Source organism: Vigna angularis, chromosome 5, assembly GCF_016808095.1.
Source record: "Vigna angularis cultivar LongXiaoDou No.4 chromosome 5, ASM1680809v1, whole genome shotgun sequence".
Lineage (NCBI taxonomy): Eukaryota > Viridiplantae > Streptophyta > Magnoliopsida > Fabales > Fabaceae > Vigna > Vigna angularis.
Genome location: NC_068974.1, coordinates 8442569 through 8461357, shown reverse-complemented (window position 1 = coordinate 8461357; position 18789 = coordinate 8442569). Strand labels below are relative to the sequence as shown.

At 32.7% G+C, this 18789-nt stretch overlaps 2 protein-coding genes across 6 annotated transcripts in view; both read left to right on the top strand.

Annotated features, from left to right (window-relative positions):
* The window catches only part of LOC108339166 (uncharacterized), a 31723-nt gene extending 21795 nt beyond the window's left edge, over positions 1-9928 (top strand). For 3 of the 5 annotated variants that reach the window (XM_052877808.1, XM_052877810.1, XM_052877811.1), the window contains 10 exons: positions 4104-4183; positions 4461-4589; positions 4888-5155; positions 5508-5600; positions 5685-5852; positions 6091-6218; positions 6285-6417; positions 6872-6996; positions 7100-7270; positions 9619-9928. In XM_052877808.1, coding sequence (XP_052733768.1) covers positions 4104-4183; positions 4461-4589; positions 4888-5155; positions 5508-5600; positions 5685-5852; positions 6091-6218; positions 6285-6417; positions 6872-6996; positions 7100-7270; positions 9619-9658 — 1335 coding nt within the window. In that variant the 3' untranslated portion in view covers positions 9659-9928. Of the gene's footprint in view, positions 1-4103; positions 4184-4460; positions 4590-4887; positions 5156-5507; positions 5601-5684; positions 5853-6090; positions 6219-6284; positions 6418-6871; positions 6997-7099; positions 7271-9618 lie in introns of those variants that run through there. The other 2 variants (XM_052877809.1, XR_008248929.1) reach the window with 2 other exon arrangements.
* Positions 9929-16608: 6680 nt separating this feature from the next.
* LOC108338891 (histone H4) lies at positions 16609-17175 on the top strand. Its single transcript, XM_017575956.2, has one exon. The coding sequence runs from the start codon at positions 16699-16701 to the stop codon at positions 17008-17010; it is 312 nt and encodes a 103-aa protein (XP_017431445.1). The 5' UTR covers positions 16609-16698; the 3' UTR covers positions 17011-17175.
* Positions 17176-18789: the final 1614 nt, after the last annotated feature.

Below are 18789 nucleotides of genomic sequence, written 5' to 3'. Positions count from 1 at the left end.
ACCTTAGACAGTCCACCACTAAAATCCATAGAAATGTCGGACCAGACTTGACTAGGAATAGGCAATGGCTGTAATAGGCCTGCAGGAGCTAGAGTTTCAGGCTTATTCCTTTGATGCACCTCACATTGTAGGACCACCTCTTTAATATCCCTTTTCATGCCTTCCGATTAGAGGACCCCGACTATCCTCTTATAAGTTTGAAAATATCCACTATGTCCTCATGAAGGAGACTCATGCATCTCCTTAATTATGCCAGGAATGCTGCAAGAAGCTTTGGGTAGCACTAATTTGCCCTTGTAGAACAATCTGCCTTTCCTTAGTTCATAACCCTCATGAGCTTTAGGATTCAGCAGTAACTCTTGGATTAGGGAAACTAGTTTTGCATCCTGCTGTCTTTCTTCCTCCCAAGATCCCCATTCCTCTGGCTGAAACCTTGAGACAGCCATAAAACAGTATATCTGCAGGATAAAGCATCACCCACCTGGTTTTCCTTGCCAACCCTGAACTGAATATCAAAGTCAAAACCAATGAGCTTGCAGGCCCATTTGAATTGTTCCTCTGTCAGCAATCTCTGGTCCGTGACAAACCTCAGACTTTTTTAGTCTGTCAGTATAGTGAAATGGCTGTCCATACACATAGTGAAGAAGATTAGGAGAAATCTCCCTTATGTGTTTAGCATACACATAGGGTAGTTTATTTATAATGTAAGATAAGGGTTAAACCCTAAATACAGAATGGGCTAAGCCCAATTAACAGAAACACACACCTTAACATCTAACACATGTAATTTCCTGCACTTTTCCCTTGTGTGGTGCGGCTTGTTACAATGGGTACACCAAATCTCCTCATGTCTTTTCTCCCAATTTTTCCTCTGGTTGGCAACCATGATTGTTCCTCCTTCAGCTATCATTGCAAAGCTTTCGGTGGTTGAGGTTTCCAGCATCAACCCTCTCCTGCTTTCTTCACTCCAGATAATGGCTACCACTTCATTAAGTCCTGGGACTTTCTCCTTTCCCAAGATTTGAATTCGGACATGGTCATATTCAGGATTTAAACCCACCAAAAAATCATAGACCCTATCTTGTTCAATATACTCTTTTAGAATTGCTGAGTCTTTTGAACACTTTGCTTTTATAACCCGATAGTGATCCAATTCCATCCATAAGGATTTAAGTTGATTGGCATATTCTGTAACAGACTTACTTCCCTGTTTGGCAGCCACGGTTTTCACCTTTACATCATAAATCTGAGCAGCATCCTTGGCTTTAGAGTAAGTTTGTTCGATTGCCTCCCAGATCTCCCTTGCTGATTTTAGAAACATGTAGGTATCACTGATTTCTGGAACCATTGAGTTCCACAACCATGCCATGATCATGGAGTCTTCTTCATCCCATGATTTGAATTTGGGATCACTCCCACTCGGTGCATCACCAGTCAGGTGACTGATCTTTCCTTTTCCTTTCAGGATGGTCCTAATGATTTGAGACCATTTGAGGTAGTTTTTTCCAGTTAACCGATACGCAGAATGGATATTCTGCAGTTCTCCAGTGGTCTGGAATCTATCCCCAGTTTCCAGGGATCTGTTTTCAGTTTCCGGGTTCCCAGCTTCGGCCATAACTTGATGCAGTTACGATAAGCAACAAAGGCTTGACGGTCGCACAACAATGAAGACTGCCGCAGACGATAAGCAATGAACGCTTGACGGTGGCGCAGCAATAAAGGCTGCGATTTGGATAAATAACACGGTCAAGAGACTCCCAAGGATCGGGAGCTCTGATACCATCTCAAATTTAGAAGGAATAGAATTCTTTCTTATTATTTCAAGAGGTTATTAACCCCTATATAAATACATAAGTCTGCAGCATATTTTAGGAAATATGGATTGCTAATTCTAAGGAATAAATCCCTATGATTACGGGATCAATCAGCTATAAATGAACCTAATATAGGCAGCACAAAACTGTTACAAAAATACAGCACATCAGATATAAACCTTCCTAAAATACACCATGCCAATTTTTATCACACCAATCATGGTTTTTGACAGAGAGACACCTCTATTTATAGGCTAAGATGTCTCAAAATGGGTAGAAACTTTAACTTAAAAGAGCCACCTTGGTTGGCTTAGAGAGTAAGGAGAAATTCTCTGCAAAAGGGTGCAGACAAATGGCAAAAATCCTCTCAAATGAGAGGGAGACATGTGGTCACTACCTATGGAAAAACTCTCCATTCCTAGAGTGACATATGGCCACTAACTAGGTGGAAAAACTCTCCAATAGGATGGAGACACATGTCTAGGACGAAAATAAGCTCCTTGTACTCCAAGCTTGGCCAAAAATGTTGATCCCTTGGTCAACTCTAGCTTTGGACGCCCACCTTGGTCAATATTGGGCTTTTGGCCCTTTGTTGACTTAGTTGGTCAAAACCCTACTCTACATGGCCCAAAATACAAGGCCTAAATTAAAATCCTACACTACTAGGCTCGTAACACAAAGTTCAAATAAATCTTAGACTACTTGGGCCACAATACAAAGCCCAAAATTGTTCTTACTCTACTAGAATCTTTTAACTTAAAAGAGTCACAATGGTTGGCTTGGAGAGCAAGGAGAAATCCTCTCCAAAAGGGTGGAGACAAATGGCAAAAATCCTCTCAAATGAGAGGGTGACATGTGGCCACTACCTATGGAAAAACTCTCCATTCCTAGAGTGACATGTGGCCACTAACTAGGTGAAAAAACTCTCCAATAGGATGAAGACACATGTCTAGGACAAAAATAAGCTCCTTGTACTCCAAGCTTGGCCAAACATGTTGACCCCTTGGTCAACTCTAGCTTTGGACACCCACCTTGGTCAATACTGGGCTTTTGGCCCTTTGTTGACTTAGTTGGTCAAAACCCTACTCTACATGGCCCAAAATACAAGGCCTAAATTAATATCCTACACTACTATGCCCGTAACACAAAGTTCAAATAAATCTTAGACTACTTGGCCCACAATACAAGGCCCAAAATTATTCTTACTCTACTAGAATCTTTTAACTTAAAAGAGTCACCTTGGTTGGCTTGGAGAGCAAGGAGAAATCCTCTCCGAAAGGGTGGAGACAAATGGCAAAAATCTTCTCAGATGAGAGGGTGACATGTGGCCACTACTTATGGAAAAACTCTCCATTCCTAGAGTGACATGTGGCCACTAACTAGGTGGAAAAAAACTATAATAGGATGGAGACCCATGTCTAGGACGAAAATAAGCTCCTTGTACTCCAAGCTTGGCCAAAAATGTTGACCCCTTGGTCAACTCTAGCTTTGGACGCCCACCTTGGTCAATATTGGGCTTTTTTCCCTTTGTTGACTTAGGTGGTCAAAACCCTACTCTACTTGGCCCAAAATACAAGGCCCAAATTAAAATTCTACACTACTAGGCCCATAATTTAAAGTCCAAATAAATCCTAGACTACTTAGCCCACAATACAAAGTCCAAAATTATTCTTACTCTACTAGAATCTTCATGATGGCTTGAGATGGCCCAAAAGAGAGAGTCTAGGCCCATCTTCCACATATGGCTTCAACTCTTCTTGAATGTATTTGGTCATGGTTAGGGGGTATGCCATTATAAATTCAACAATGATGGCGAACAATGACATCAACAACTATTAGAAAAGCATTGGAAACTACGCTCCTAAGATCAGGAACATTGATCCAAACTTGAACTGTGCTAGAAAATAAATATTTATTTTAATGATAACATTCACACCAGTTAAACTCTCTTCATTTCTATTTGTAATAATAATCAAATCTTTTAAAATAAATAAATAAATTATGCTAAAATGAATAGGAAGATTTTGAAGATATTTTTTTCTAATTACTATAGTGGTTTTGAGAATATTTTTATCTTGATAGTATGTTATTTACAACAGGTTGGAAATTGTATTTATTTGTCTGGATTTTTCCTATTCAAAGTTATTTCCTTCAACGTGGTTCAATATATATAGGACTTTTCCATAGTTGGTCACTTTGTACTCTGAACCTATATCAGAATAGATAATTCTGGTTCTATTTGTCCGTATCTTCCCTAACTTTTCTCCCATTTAATGACTTTAATTCCAGAGACCTAGTGCTAAAGAGCTTCTCAGACATCGTTTCATTCGGAATGCCAGGAAGAGTCCTAAGCTATTGGAGAGAATAAGGTATGAATTATTACTTGCAACCCTGGTATATCTTGTGTTCTTTGTTCTACTGTTTTTCCCTTTTGTCTATGTAGTTTTTCTCCTCTTTTCTTATTTTTCCTTTTTATTTTTTCATTGTTAGTAAGTTTTATTTGAATTCACAATATGAACTCTTTGAACTGACTATTGAAACCCTTTTTTCTGATGCTCTTTGAACACTTTGCATGACCAGAAAATAAGCAAAATCCAATTATTTTCCAGCTGATGATTGTCACGATGCTTTGTGTTTTCATGACAGGGAGCGTCCAAAGTTCCAAATAAAGGAAGATGAGGCACCACCTAGAAATGCCCCAAGGGGGATGGGGGAGGCATATGATACTGTTAAGGCTGCAAAAGATTTAAGGGGTGATGAGACTAATCAGCCTAGGTAGGTTAGAATTGTTTAGTTACTTCTTTTTGTTTTGCACGGTGAATTCTCTAATGGACATTGTATTAGTTAGTTGGTTCAAGGGGTTAGTTAGATATAAATGGGGGGAGAGTGATAGGAGAGATGCAGATTTGTATTATTGTAAATTGAGAATTGGCTCTTTCAGGAAGGAGAAATCCTTTATGAAGGGAAACCCTTGCAGGAGAAATTTCTTTCCTATTTCCTGTTCTTTCATACTATTTAATATATTTCTTTTTCTCTTTTCAATTTTTTATTCCTAACTTTGACTACTATGCAGTGGCCAAGGTAAAACCCTGAAAAGTTCTGGGTGGGACTTCAGCATTAGTGGATCTCAGGGTACTGGAACCTTTCGTAGTGTGTCCCGACCACCTCAATTTAGAGATAAGAAAACTGAAGTTTCAAATCATCAGCTTACCCAAAACAAAAGTCCAGAGAGTGGCTATCAGGTGGGATCTGGCAATAAAAATGAGTTGCTAGAGGCTTCTTTTGGAAAAGATTCAGGAATTCCCTACCATGATGAACATCTGGATGATCATCTTGAAGATGTAATTGACTCTCACTATGTTGGTCTTCCCTTTTCAAATAAAATGAAATATCTACACACAAGGAATGTGAGCATCGTTTGATTTGTTTCAGAAACTTTTAAAAATATGAAAAATGCTTAGCTGTGAGTTGTAACCACTGCAGTTTTAACTATCTTGAGCTGAAGCTGATAAAAAATTCTTTCTCCATTTCCCTTCACTTATAGTAGACATATAAACAGAAATTAAAGTGTTTAGAGCAGTGTAAGGATTTAAAGAGTGTTAACAATCATCAAGTATGGCAAAAATCCCATGAACTTGACTGAACTTCCTTTTATACCTGAACATATTTTGATATATTGAACTTGCCGTTTAGCAGGATGAGTTGTTTGGGAATGGATTGGGAACTGTTGTTGTTCGGTCTCCAAAAGCACCACAGTCATCACTGTTTCGTGACCAAAATTCCCGTGTATGTTTCTCACTGATATTTTTTATTTTTCAAATGGCTAGTTATTATTCCTCTTCAATCTTGTTGAAAATTTTATTGTCACAGTCTAGCAGCAGCTATGCTTCTTTTGAAGACGTTTCTACTAGCGGAACTGTGGTTTTGCGTAATCAGCACGATGATTCTGATTCTCCACAGACACCAAGGTCCCGATTGGGACTTAATAACAGAAATTCTAATGCCTCATTTGAAGATAGTGCTACAAATCTGGCTGAGGTTCTATTATTTTTTTATCTAAGCTCTGAATTTCACTTCAATGTTAATTGTGGCAAGATAATCTGTTTTTTTTCCTTTGTATGTAGTGTATATTTCTGGAAACTGTATTATATTTAGTACTAGTTTACATATTTTATACGTTACCCATTTACATTTACGGTCTATTGGTTTCATAAACCCCATTTAAAGTAATTTTGTTTAATTATTTGTTGTTTTTCTTGCCTATTTTTCTTTCTAGGCAAAGGCTGCTATCCAAGGTGGATTGAGGAAAATGAATGTCCGAGATAGATTTGCACTGGGGAAACTCAACAATGATGTACAAGAAAGCAGGAGAGATCAAATGTCAACCAGCTCTGATTCTTCCAGGTACTTCCATTGCCATATTGCTGGTGTTTTGTAAACATTGTTTATATAAAATCAGTAATTTTTCAGACCATCTCGTGAATACATTGATGCACAAAAGGGGATTTCAAGATCACAGTATGATATTGATGATGAAGAAAGTGCGAAAATAATCTCATCCTCTGCGCCGTTATCTGTTTTGCTTATTCCTTCATTGAAAGAGGTGAATGCACGCAAGGGATTTATTCTAACAGAATTATGACTTTCTCCTGTTAGAATTTAGTTTATGCCACATGAACCTGCTTGCATTATGCTGATTGAAATTGGAAAAGATACAAGGTTTCTGAATTAGAATTGTATTTGATATTCTTATTTTTAGTTGCAAACCTTGGAAATACTGAGTCACTAATTTCTGTGGAAATGACGCAAGATTTTATAATGTGCCATTGACTTTTTGTGAAAAAAGATGGTAATGATTACTATACTAACAGTTTTGTACTCTTATAGACAGTAGTGCAATCTGAAAAGAGAAGGAAAATTAAAATGAAAAGGCAATGAAATAGCCAGCAACATCTCTGGGTTTGGCCATAATGAATTATCTTTACAATTTAATTATACTTAGAATAGATTTGATTAGTTATTATGAATTTTGTTATAGCATTTTTGTTACCATGTAGGCCATTGCTGAGGATCCAGAAGGGCCAATTGCGCAAATTGTTATCAATGCTCTTTTAAACATGGAGAGGACAAAGCCCCAATCCTGTGATGCTCTTGTCAAAAACTTGCTTCAGCGGTTGGCAAGGTTTGCATTCTACTACATCATCATTGCAGCATTCTAAAGGAAAATTAAATGTCTCTTTCTTATCAATCATAATTCATAACCCCTAGAAGAACAATTTGTGCAGTTCAAAGGAATTATCATTGAAGGACCTGCAAGAACTGGCTGGCCGATTACTTAGTACGACTAACTCAGCTGAAGAAGCCCGAAATGCAGAGACAGATCTCAAGAAGAAACAAAACAGGGAAATTCATTCAAATAGCAATTTAAGTCCCCTCGCAAGATTTCTTCTCTCAAGGTTTGTGGAAGCTATCATTTATAGTGATTTATTTTATATTTGAAAGGAGTTCTCGAGTTGAAACTTTCATGTGTCTATTGTCACCTCCATTTACATAATTTCTCTATATTTTCTTGAATCTATATTCTTGATTAATAAAAAAGGATATTTTATATAATAGTTATTTATTAGAAGAAACAATAGATATACATGAGAGTGACAATAGACTCCTCTCAGTTTAATTAATATTTATTGGCCTAAATATGTTTGTAGATCTTGATATATGGTCATATTTTGTTTTTGGTCCTTGTTATTTTATTTTGACTCCTCTAAAGTATTCATTTTGTTATCCTTATAATATATAAATTATTTGCTTTTAGTGTCAAATATTTTCGAAGAGACAAATTCAATATTAAATATTATTATAACAGCATGTATATTTTAGGGATTAAATGTATTTAAGGCATATTTCTTTTGTTGGAACCCTTTTACTTGCATTTGGGACTAGTAGTTGGCTTTCTTCATACACCCTCATAATTTTTAAAATGACCATTTTACCTTTCTTAAACGTCACTTTCGAATTATCTATTTTGGAAATCTTTCAGAACTTTCAAAATCCTTTGGAACATGCTCTTTGGAACACATGAAATACATTCTAGAAGGAGCTTTCTAGAACAAAATTTTTTGGATTAAATATGTTTGTAGTCCTTAAACTTTAAATAAAATTGGAATTTGTCCATGTCTCAAACTTTGATACAGTTTGGTCTCTAAACTTTAAAAATGAATAAATGTAGTCCTACCAATCCAATTGCATTAAATTTTTTGACATGCCAAACACATTTTAGTATAGTGTTTAAGTTGTTTACACTGTTTTGACATGTTCTTCAGCTTAAAACACTATTTAACAAGCCCAAAAAAATATAGTTAGGTTAAAAGGTATATATCCTTTAATTTTTGAAGTTTGGAAACCAAAATGTATTAAAGTTTGGGATAGGAACGAATAAATTCCAATTTTGTGTCGAGGTCTGGGAACTAAAAACATATCTATTCCAAATTTTTGGAAAAGGCTTTTCAGAATGTTTATGATACCTTCCTTCTGCAACAAGTTTTCTAGAACAAGTTTTTGGAATAAACTTTCTAGAACATTAGATCTGTACAAGATTTTCAAAACAAGCTTTTCAAAATGTATAAAATGCATTACCAATTGAGCTCTCTAGACCAAATTTCTCTTCTTCCTACTCTCAAAAAGTTAAATGGCGATGCAGAATGAAGGTGTAATTGGTCGCAGTGGTGAAAAAGGCAGTGTGGTTGTTAGGTTTCTAGGTAAAGGAACCCAAGAAAACTACTGTAAAACACTAAAGCTCACTGAGAAGATCTGATATTATTGATTCTAGGCACCTAGAATAGCCAGAATGCCTCCAAAGTTCCCTTCACACAGGATGGTAATGATCCTGTCAACAATTCTCTAAACAACCAAAAAACCTGCCTACAAAGACCCCCCCCCCACTATATAAAGAAAGTCTCATTCAACCTAACAACCCAACTAACAACTAATTTTTTAATTTGTTTCATCCTATCATACACCTTATATCCTATCAGTGGTGCAGCAAATACGATTTTTTAATCTTTTTGATGTTAGTATTGGTGCAAGGGTCCTGGAGAAAAAAGCCCTTATAGTTTTTGCTTTTATCTAGCTTAAGGAGTTTATGATAACTAATGAATCATGTTAAACCAATCACACTAGACCTCCTCACTAGGACTAAGGATGACAATGAATGAGTGTTGTTGGAAGTGGGTATTAGCTACCTGTCTTGTATGTTAAGAACCATCATGTTTCTGCTATGACAACTATCGATGGTGTTACACAAAACCATAGATATCCACAAATATCCAAGGGCATTTGTTGAACATTTTAATCATCAAAAGAAAAGTTCAAAACATATATTTAAATACAAATTAGTTTATTTGATTTCAAAAACAAATTTAAATAAAATTTGTTAAAACACAAGAAAACAAGTACATGAAGTAAAACAAATTTCCAAATTGTAGTTTATATATTTCTCTTTTACAATTTCACATTGACCACCTAATATAAACTTTTAATTAAAATATTAATTTAATTATTTGAATATACTAACGTTTATCTAATTTGATGGGTACTAAATACTTCTGGGTGTGGATACCATGGTAAAGATACATCTATGTATGTGGGTAATGGATGTCTGTTTAGGAAATTTGTTAAATATTTACTGCAACTTTTATCATCAAAATATATGTGGATATGAATATTTTTGTCATCCAAATTAAAGACTTGGACATCTTCTATGACATGAAATGTGCTTATGAATAATATGGTTTTTGTTTTACAGATGGCAAGGCCAAGCCTCACGGGATCTAAATGCATCTTGAACGGAGTTATAAGTTAATTTTTGTGTGAAGCTTTTCTTTCTACGTTATTCTAATTAAATGTACATATATTTTTTTTCTTCTTGTTTACTTCATAGTTTTTCTCATAGTAATAGTGACACGTTGTATAACTAAGGGTGTGTTCCTACTTACGACAAAATTGTACCATCATACAATGTTTCGATCTACTAACTGTTGTATCCTTGCATTTTGAGAGGCTGATCCAACATATGACCATCTACTTCTGAATTTATATTTGGTGTTTATTTTTAACCTGTTTTTTTTGGCAAAAGGTAGTGAAATGAGACTTAGTCGACTGATAATGTGTACATAGGCTAAAGTTGTGGTTTATGGTTTTTGAGAGATTGAGGATAATAGTTGATGGGAAGACTAAAAACAATGACAAAATTTGAGAGAATTGAAAACTTTATAAACATTGTTATTAAAGTTTAAGTGGTTGTCCAATATTATATGATTAATTAATCAAGTTTGTAATATGTTTAACCATTTCTTTAACTAATTTAATTAAGTAGTTTCTTGCTAAATTTATCTATTGATTAGTAGTCTTGTTGCTGAAACATTCCATCATTGAAAACCATTCAAACAACACAATTCAAAATTATATAAACATTGTGGTTGAAGTTGTTGTTTAAAGTTATATTACCATTCATCAAGCTTATAACATATTTAATGATTTTTTTATTTAATTTAATTCAAGTGTTTGTGGCTAAATCTATGTACGCAGTAATAAAGTCTTGTTCTCAAAAGTCTCAATCATTGGAAATCATTCTAGTAACAGGGAATTTAAACTTTATAAATATTATTGAAGTTCAAGTGGTTGTTCAATGTTAAATGAATATTTGATCAAATTTACAATATATTTAACCACTTTTTTCAGCTTATTTAACTCGGGTGTTTTAGGGCAAACATATGCATGTATTAAATTCTAGGGGGTTGTAATATAATATGATCATTTAACTAAGTTTATAACATATTTAACTCTCTTTTTAATCAATTTAATCCAACAATTTTGAGTCAAATCTATCTATGGATTAATAAAGTTTTATTTGTGAAACTCAATCATTGAAAACCATTCAAGCAACAAGGATCTGCAAGCTATATAAACATTGTTATTGAAGTCAAAGTGGTTGTCCAATGTTATATGATGATTTAACTAAGTTTTGTTACATATTTAGCCACTTCTTTTTAGTTTATTTGACCTAGTGTTTTCATAGCAAATGTATGCATGTATTAAGAAACTCAGTAAAGATAAACCAAGAAGAGTTAATACTAAACCATCAAAAGACTTCTAAAAATACTAAAGTTGGAATGTGAGAGGGTTGTTTATTCTAGGCATATGGAGTTCAAAGCTTGAAATGTTTTTCATGAAGAAAATTATAGCAAACAATTTAAATGGTTTTCATCCATTTATTTATTTAGTTTTTTTTACTTTTTTTATAATAGATATTATTTATCTATAAGGTGCAATATAATTTTATTATGGATTTAATGTATTTTTTTTATTGTTTTTAATAAAATTTTCGTGTAATGGCATGTCTAGCATAATTTTATTTGGAATAAAATCTTATTCATAAATCTTTCAATTGAAAATCATTCAAGCAATAAGGACTTGAAAACTTTGTAAACATTGTTAAAACTAATTTAGTCTAGATGATTCTGGTTAAATCTATGTATAGATTAATAAGGTCGTATTCTTGAAATATGGATATCAAATGTTTATAAACATTGTTATTCAAGTCCAAGTGGTTTTCTTTATTTAACCAAGTTTATAACCTACTTAATCACTTTTTTTTTTAACAAATTTAACCCACATGTTTCTGACAAGGATTAATAAAGTTTTGTTCCAAAAAATCTCAATCACTAGTTACCATTCCAGAAGTATGGAATTCAAACATTTATAAATGTTGTTATTCAAGTGCAAGTTGTTTATGTGCAGGAAAAACTCTAGAAGAGGAAGGTTTGAATAAGCTTTTTAAAACTTTTTGCAAGTAAGTGTTTAAACTCTGTTGTACGGGTTAAACGGTTTGTAATAAGTGTTAAACACTTAAATAGTGTTAATTGTGTTTAGAAAAAACCTTTCAAAACGAAAGCAGAAGACAAGCTTGTTTTTATACTGGTTCGCTCCCAATTTGAGCTACGTCCAGTTCTTCCTTAAACACTTTTAAGGAGTTCCATTAATCTCAAAAGATTACACTCGAGTTTAACCACTCATGGTATTCCAACTAATCCAATTGGTTAAGATGAGTATCACCACTCTTGGTATATACTAGTCTAAATGACTAGACTATTTAACTCCACTTAGTTAAACTTACAAGTATTTGAATTTACTTCTGAATATGAAAACAACAAAGTGTTTTTCAAGATACAAGATCAGAAAGATAACTCTCGTAGAGGGGATATGAAATTACATAAAGATATTTTGAAAACTTGTAAAGAACTTTTCTTTTTCAAAGAACAAGTGTTAGACGATGTAAGCTTGAAGAAAACAATGTAAGAGAATACAATGAATAATTCTTGATTATCGTCTCTTCATATAATCCTCTTTATATAGGCTTCTTCGAAAAGGATTCATTACTTAGGTTTTGTTCACTTGAATGGATTTGGGGGAGAGTGATTGAATGGATTTGAGAGGATTTGAAGGTAAATTTTTTGTTGTTTATTTGAGTGGATTTTGGAGGTAAGTGAGAGTGGATTTCGAAGTAAAGTTTGTGAGAATTAGTGTAGAATTTGATTGATGTGACAAATTAAAAAAATTTACTATTAAAATCGTGTATCTATTATAATGGGTGATATGGATGTGTGTATAGTCGTGTGTTTCTTGGAATGTGTCTCTTGATGGTGTATGACTATCTTAGCATTAAACGAATTGTTTTGGCTTAGAGACATCATTGGGTAACATGGGAGTACTCTCTTAGAGTGATTTTGGAACTGGTTAAAGGGTAAATACTTGTGAGTGAGCCAACTTTGAGTTGTGAGATACTCAGAGGGCTACTCTTGAATTGTCAAGAGTAGGAAGTGATCTAGTATGGTTGCCCAATAGGGAGTCTTGCGAGGCAAGGGAAGAGGATAGGTTACGAGAAGTGGGGTATTGGATTTTCATGATCATTATTTAGCTTGGCGAGAGGACTACGGGGGTGAACCAACCATGTGGTGTGGTAATGATTATGTCTTAGTATGTCTTCTAGCTATACTTCGCTAATGGGGGCACAAGTACAAAAATCGCGTACAATGTTGAATATTTTGGGCTTTTAACGGCGAATTCACAAATGATGTCATATCAGGAGACGTTAAATTTACGTCGAATTTAAAAAATTCAACGTTAAATTTACGTCGAATTTAAAAAATTCAACGTTAAATTAACGTCGAATTTTGTCAATATTCAACGTTAATCAAATTTTTTTGTTTTCTTTAATTAATTGTGATCCTTTTTTACAACTCTACGAGACCTAAAAAGATAAAAACAACAAATTTCATTTTTTGGTATTTTATAAAGCATGAACTATGAATGTGTAGTGTAGTATCAACAACAAACAATAATAACCAACAACAAACAAGTTCAATCAAACAAGAACAACAAACAAGTTCAACTAAACAACAACAACAAACAAGTTCAACAAAAACAACAACAAACAAGTTCAACAAATAAGTTCTTCAAAACGAAAACGAAAACTAACCTTCAAAAGGTGGATTCGTCGGAATAAAGTTTAGTCACAATGAGAGAGAAAACAAAATGCGCCTATGAAGGACAAGAGCACAAAAATAATCGGTTAAAACAAACAAAAATCATACATAAAGTAGTTAATTAACATGCATTTGTATCAAATGAAAGAAAAATTACATGTGATGCTTGTCAAACTTTGTTCGAGAAAAGTTTGAGAAGAGAAGAGGGTATCGCGCGATAAGATAAAGTGAATGAATTTTCAATCTCTCGCTCAAATTTTTATTTAATTCACTAACCTTTTGGCGTCGAATTTAAAAGTCATTTGACGTTTTATATCCTTTTTATGTCGAATTACAATTCTAAACGACGTTTAATAATTGCATTTATTTACAAAAATGTCACCGCTCATTTTTAACGTTGGTTATTCAGTGGTTGGATGTTGAGCGCATAACGTTATACACTATTTTTGTACTAGTGGGGGAAGGTCATATCTTTTCTCATTTAAGGTGTAGTAAGGTAGTCACATATCCTCTAACGAGAAGGTAGAAAGGTGGATCTCTTCGTCTTTAAAAGGCGGTGGAAGAGATAGGTCTCTTAGTCCATGATGGGCGGTAGAAGGGATTAGAGATTCGAGTGATACCCTTTCCTCTTGCAAGGGGGTAGAAAGGGAGGGATATCTCGCCCGTAGGGTCCGACTCATGTTGAGTATAAAGCTAAATGTGAGCAGCTTGAAGAACATGGGAGATAGGTCCGAAGCTACGGTGGAGGACCACTCGAAGTGTTCTAATTTGGTAAATAGGGTGTGGGAAAGTATGGAAGAAGACATACATATATGGGGATGATTGGTATCGGCACGAGTTGCCTTTAATGGAAATGTTGTGGAAGAAGACATATGTATATGGGGATGGTTGGTATTGGCACGCGTTGCCTTTAATGGAAATGTTGTGTGAAACTAATAGGTTAATCACGGTTCATTATATGGTATGGGTGGTCAATGTATTGATTGTCATAGTCTTAGTATGTGTTGATACTATTTGATGTGATAAGATTGTGATAAAGACTTAACATCTGATATATAGGTGTTGTATTGGTGTTTTAAGGTTGATTTTGTTAGCTCACACATACATTTGTTTGTTTTGTTTATGTCTGTAGCGATGATTGTATAATATGTGTTATATGAGAGCTTAGATAGGTATGAAGATGATGTTGAAGCAACGTAATTGTCGAGAAAGGAGGAGTTGCAATTGGAGTTTATTTAAAGTTTTATTTACTTTTTGAAAGGGATTAAAGATTTGTATTGAAATATTTATTTTTTGTGTTGGATTTGAATTATTAATATTTAAAGTTGTAATTGCTATATTGAAAGGAAATTTTAATTACATTATGGTTTTAGCAAAATCCTTTACCATTTGTTACTCTAAGTGTAGAAAAAAATTGGGATGTTACAGACTAGGGGGATCAGACATGGTTAGAATACTCGGTGTATATCAAAAGTGGTTTGTACTCGGTTGTAATCTTGGATAAAATTAGTGGAACCTCTAAATAGTTCTTGAGGAAGACTGAACGTAGCTTAGGATTGAATAAACCAGTATAAAATACATGTGTTATTGCTTTATCTGCTTAAAATGTTTTCATAAATGCTTACTTAAAAAATATAAACGTCAAATAGCTATTGCAGACCGTTTAACCCCTGCAATAGTTATTAAGCGTTGTTTTGTGAAAAGAGTTTAGAAACACTATTCAAATCCCCTACCTTCCCTTTCTGGTATTTCCCTGTGATTTCAAGTTCTTCTTCTTCTTCTTCATTGGAATCATCTCCATCATTGGATTCCTCTAATGGTTCTTCTCCCTTGAAGGCTTTTGTGGGAGTTCTTCTCGACGGTCTTTGAGCTTTAAGGACATTTTTTTTTCTCAGCATATTGTCTTGTTGTAGCTTTAATTCATGAACCTTTAGAATCCCTACTAGCTCCTCAAAGCTTTGTCCTTTATGATTTGTACAAATAGAGAGAAAACAACACAATAGACAAGAAAATAATATTCGTACATGCATTTAAACATTAGACATTCATTAGCGTTTAGCTTGATACGTGTACTATATAGCGTTTATGCGAAGTCTGTTTGTAGTAACATGAGTTTAGGATTTGATAAACATGTATGACATTTAGTGTTATGCTAAACGGTTCCTTTTTAGTAGACGTTATTTCATTAGACATTATTGTTAAACTTCAAAATAAGGATTGTTAGACGATTTTGCTCATATAGTTTTAAATTTTTCCGTAAATTACATTTAAGTTCAATTTCATTTTTAATTTAAGTTTTGAATTTATGTCATTCTCTATTTATGAATGTTTTCCCCATATTTTTTACTTACACGTGAATAATAATGAAGAATGAAATTTAAAAGAGAAAGAAGAAATGAAAGATAACTTGAAAAAGAATAAATACGTAGTAAGTTAAAAATTATATTATTAAGGATAAAATAGGAAAAGTAAAAGTGTACACCAAATATGTGTATCCTCTCTATAGTATAGATAAAATAATTTTTAATTATTTAAATAAAAATTATTAATAAATTACAAAACAATTTTTGTAAGAATGATTAAAAAATAAATAATATTTATATTTTTTTATTGTGTAAATAATTTTTTATTATGAATAATTATTTGAATTCAAAATTAAAAAGATAAAAATAGAAAATAGTATTTCTTATGAAAAATATATTAATTAGATTAAAATAATTAAAAAATCTAAAGGAAAAATTAGTAATGAAAATGTGAACGGAAAAAACATTTATATACGTTTACGTAATTACATATTAGCATGTAATGAATATCTACCAATATTTCTTACCTGATCATCAACAAATAAATAATTAAATATTGATATTTATATATTGTTCACAATATCTATTAAAAATATCATAATAAATTTTATTTGATAAAGTATTCATGGAATTTTTATTTGTCAATTGAGGAATAACAAGTAAATTTTCAATGGTTTTGTATCTTTTTATAAAGATTGGCTATTAATTTTACGAGTTTATTAAAATAACAAATAATTTATACTGACATCTGCTTTTATGATTCCCAATCTGCACATACGCTAAAACTGAAGATCTGGCCGTTGAAACCTTTCCATCAACGTGTCACAATTGTCCAATTTGCAGTACACGGATCGCATAGATGAACCGTCGATCAATTCTCCAGCCAACGACGGAGATCAAAATGCAAAACTTGGAAGCACCTTCAATAAATACCCGTATATCTCCTTTGAAAGACCATTCGAAGTCTAAAAGCAAAAGAAAACCCTAAATTTTCAAATCCTTTTGCATTTGTTCTCTGTAGTTTGATTCTAAGCGAAAATGTCTGGTCGTGGCAAGGGAGGAAAGGGATTGGGCAAGGGAGGTGCGAAGAGGCACAGGAAAGTGCTTCGCGATAACATTCAGGGCATAACGAAACCGGCAATTAGGCGATTGGCGAGAAGAGGTGGTGTGAAGAGAATCAGTGGATTGATTTATGAGGAGACGAGGGGAGTGCTGAAGATTTTCTTGGAGAACGTAATTCGCGATGCTGTGACCTACACTGAGCATGCTAGGAGGAAGACTGTTACGGCCATGGACGTGGTGTATGCCCTGAAGAGACAGGGAAGGACCCTTTATGGTTTTGGCGGCTGATCAAATGCTTTCGTGATTTCCTTTTCTTTGAAATGTTCTTGTAACATGAGAATCACTCATCTTTGAATGTTCACATACTTATTCATTTCTCTTTAAAATGAAAATGTTTAAAGAGAAAAAACTGAAGAATACTAATTGAATGTAGTAGCAACTTTGTTGGGATCATTTCTTATTAATGCTTTTTGTATTTCTATTTTTACTAAATTTTATATCTGGTAAAAATTTGAAGAAGTTAATTAGAGTAAAAAATAATGATAAATTTATTGCTTTGAGAGTTTGAATTAGAGAAAATGTTAGTGATGTATGTGGGTTTGTGTAGTCTGTTCTGTTAATTGAGATGGAAATAGAAGAATAAGAACTTCATTCTGGCGGTTGTGACGGGGAATTTGTGATATAAGTAATGGAATAAGAACTTCACTATTGAAGTTATTTGGAATGATTTCTCCCTTTTGAAATAGAGATGTGTATCCTGAAGGGATTTATCTTGAAAGGCATGTAGCAATTGGAAAGAGATTTTTTTTATATAGGTGGGAAGATATGTATCAATATGGTAGAGATTTATCCTTAATTCTTTTATATAGGTTTGGCTTAAGTGTATTTGGATGTTAATTTTTTTTTCAATTAACCTATCGTTATTTTATTCAATTTATATTATGATTAGTAAAATTACATGTCTATTTTTATTTATGGTAATAAATAAAAGTTAATATTTTTAATTATTATTAAAATAAAAAATGTTATTAAATTTAGAAAGTGTATTTATAAAAGGTAATTATAATTATATAATCTAAGGAGTAAAGTGAGTATAAATTTTCTTAATTATAATTGTAGAATTTTTATAGCAAAAATGGTTATGTAACCGTTATTAAAAACAATTCTTTTTAGTTATAATAGATAATATGTAATAAGTAATAATATAAAATTAATATTGACTTATTTTCTTTTGAAATATTATCAACTAAATACTTTTAATACTTTTTAATAAATTTTGAATTTCAAATTTACTTAATTTATAGTTGTATAAATTAAAGTTTTTCACTTGGTAGTTATTTTTATTCTTTCTCTCCTTAGTTTTCCTTTCAATTATAAGGTGTTTTTAATTTTGATCAAAATTTGTGATATTTTCATGTTTTTATGTATTTTTTTCTTAATATAAAGTGTCCTAAAGTGATTAATTTGTCTCCAAAGTTATGAGAATCCTCTAGAATAAATATAGTTAGGGTTATTATTGCATGAATAAGGATTAATTGAAATCAATAAGTTCAAAGTATTTAAAAGTTGATTAAGAGTTAATAATAATTTTAATTTTAATCTTTAAGTTAGTTAAGTAGCTTTTATATATATATATATATATATATATATATATATATATATATATATATATATATATATTTAAATTTAAGATGATGTAGCTTATATATCTGAAGTTATATTTCAGGTTTAAGGTTTTTAAGTTATATATCTTTTAGTTTATTCAAATTACTTCCTCTTTTTATATCTATGTAAGCAACCTAAGACTTTTTTTTGTAACATACACTTTTTATTAATGAAAACAAGAGCATTAAATTGTATTTTTTAGTTTGACTTTTAAGATAGAATCTATCTCTTAGTTTGATTTTTGGGTCTTGTAAAGAACAAGTAACGATCTTCTTTACATTTAGCTTGGATCCTTTCAAGTTGTGTGTCTTCAATTTCATAAGTTTTTTGTTTTTTTAATTTAGTGAACAACTTAGAAGATGACATATGTCACTAGTCCTTTTCTTATCTAGTTTGCAACCA